The sequence below is a fragment of the Sinocyclocheilus grahami genome, unplaced genomic scaffold (genome assembly GCF_001515645.1).
Source record: "Sinocyclocheilus grahami isolate Dianchi unplaced genomic scaffold, SAMN03320097.WGS_v1.1 scaffold6389.1, whole genome shotgun sequence".
Classification (NCBI taxonomy): Eukaryota; Metazoa; Chordata; class Actinopteri; order Cypriniformes; family Cyprinidae; genus Sinocyclocheilus; species Sinocyclocheilus grahami.
In genome coordinates, this window is record NW_015510823.1 from 6,083 (window position 1) to 8,106 (window position 2,024).

General features: G+C 33.3%; 1 protein-coding gene across 1 annotated transcript in view; it reads right to left on the bottom strand.

Moving 5' to 3' along the window:
• The window catches only part of LOC107577569 (HPS5 biogenesis of lysosomal organelles complex 2 subunit 2), a gene marked incomplete at both ends in the record, with an annotated part of 7,171 nt that extends 5,153 nt beyond the window's left edge, over positions 1-2,018 (bottom strand). The window contains 3 exons of the mRNA XM_016263629.1: positions 123-315; positions 404-468; positions 1,908-2,018. Of these exons, the coding sequence (XP_016119115.1) occupies positions 123-315; positions 404-468; positions 1,908-2,018 (369 nt within the window). The remainder of the gene's footprint in view (positions 1-122; positions 316-403; positions 469-1,907) is intronic.
• Between the last annotated feature and the right edge of the window lie 6 nt (positions 2,019-2,024).

Here is a 2,024-nt window from a genome sequence, read left to right on the forward strand (position 1 = left end):
TTACTGTATTTTTGATCAAATTAATGCAGCCTTGATGAGTATAACAGGCTTCTTTTAAAAACAGTACATACAGTAATGTATGGCCAGACTGACATACATAAAACTTTTAAGGTTTCTTATACCTTCCCAAGTTTAGATGACCCAGCCCGGACACAGGACACTTTCCCTCCGACATCTCCGGCAAACACTCGGAGGGCCACGGTGTCCCAGCACAGAGATGTTACTGTCTGTCCGCGGTGCTCCCAGGACACAGAGACGCGCTCCGGACGGCCACGCCGCTCCAAATGCAGCTCCCACACCACCACCAAACCCTGACTGGGGGACACACGCACCAAAAGAGTCCAGACTGGCAACCAAACACACCAGAAGCACATATAAACGTAGATGGGGTGAATATGAATACCTCGTTGCTACGGCGATAAAGTTTTCATCATGGGGGCAGCATGAGACCTGCGTGACTGAGCCTTCCTAAAAAAAAAAAAAAAGCAGAACTCACTTTCATTTTTTTTTTCATTTATAATAAGCTTCCCTATTTTCACTGTTGCCTGTGCACACTTCCTGCTTTCGAGCTTGTAAAAACACTTTTCATGGGTCAAAGTGGAGCATGATGCGCTCTGAGCCCTGACGTAAGTGTAAGTTGATGCCAACACACTACTCTGCATGACTGTGTGATCAATAGCTATTTATAAACACAGGAAAAAGCAAATACATCATGCATATATTGTTGCAGATTGCGCAAAGGCTGCATGTTTTGAGAACATTTTCTTTTGCAATTTTTCTACTAAAAATTGTAATTGTGTTAATAATAATTAATATTACTTATAAAATTATAAATGATACAATATTAAATATTAAATTAATTATAACCATTATTATTATTATTAAATAAAAAAAAAAATCTAATAGGAAATATTGTAATATTTCACTGTAAAATAAAAAAATGAGTATTCAAGAAAAATAACAATTTTTGAAACTGTAAAATTACAATATTTACTAATATTTATGGCTGTATAATAAATACAAATATTTCAGCAAACTTTTATTTTGCGGATTTAAAAAAATAATTACTTAATTTCTTTAAAATTATCATTATGTTGTCATTATATTTCAGTAATTTAGGCTAATACTGTAATGTTGCAATGCAAAAAATGATGATGGTAATTTTCTTCATCCAAAATATATTTTCAGATTTTTTTTCCTTTTGGATTTTGGGGTGAAAGACGACCCAAACATGTTTTGTCAGATTCATCCACTTACTCTCCATAACTAAAATAATTCTTATTAAATTCTTATTCTTATTCTTAATAAATCAAATAAACTGAACCCTGCAAACAGAAACTGAAGCATGATATAAATGATAAATTATACAGTATTAAACATAAAATTAATTATAACAATTAATATTATTATTAAATAAAAATAGAAAAAATCAAATAATAAATATTAATAATGTAATATTTCACTGTAAAAATTTTTAAAAAAAATTTACATTACAATTGTAAACTTACAGTATTTACTAATATTTATGGCTGTCTTATTTCCTTCATTTTCAAATGTTAAACCATTAAACTTTTATTTTGATGGAAAGCTTCTCTTTTGTTATTTTGAGTTTGCGTGGAGCAGCATTTACTCTGAGACGGATAATGAGCTGCTCACGTGTAAACGAACACAGAGTTTACTCAGTGCATATATTATTTAATTAAATCACAGCCTTTGTGATTTGACAATCACACTAAGCCATATCGCAATTCCTGTTTTATTTTGATTAATCATGCAGCCCTAATGCAAATACATTAATATCTAACATAACATTGAACAGTATTTCGACACTGCTGACAGTTCTGTGCACCAGCTCAATCACTAACTGTGTTAAAGGAGAACTTGTGAAATGATTTAGTTGTGTGTACTTTGTGTGTGAGAATGAGTTTCTGCTTCCAGCCGTCTCTCTGAATGAGGTGAAGTCCTCCGGCAGACGTGCCTAAAGCCAACCACTTCCTGGACACGGAGAGACATGTGCACTGCGA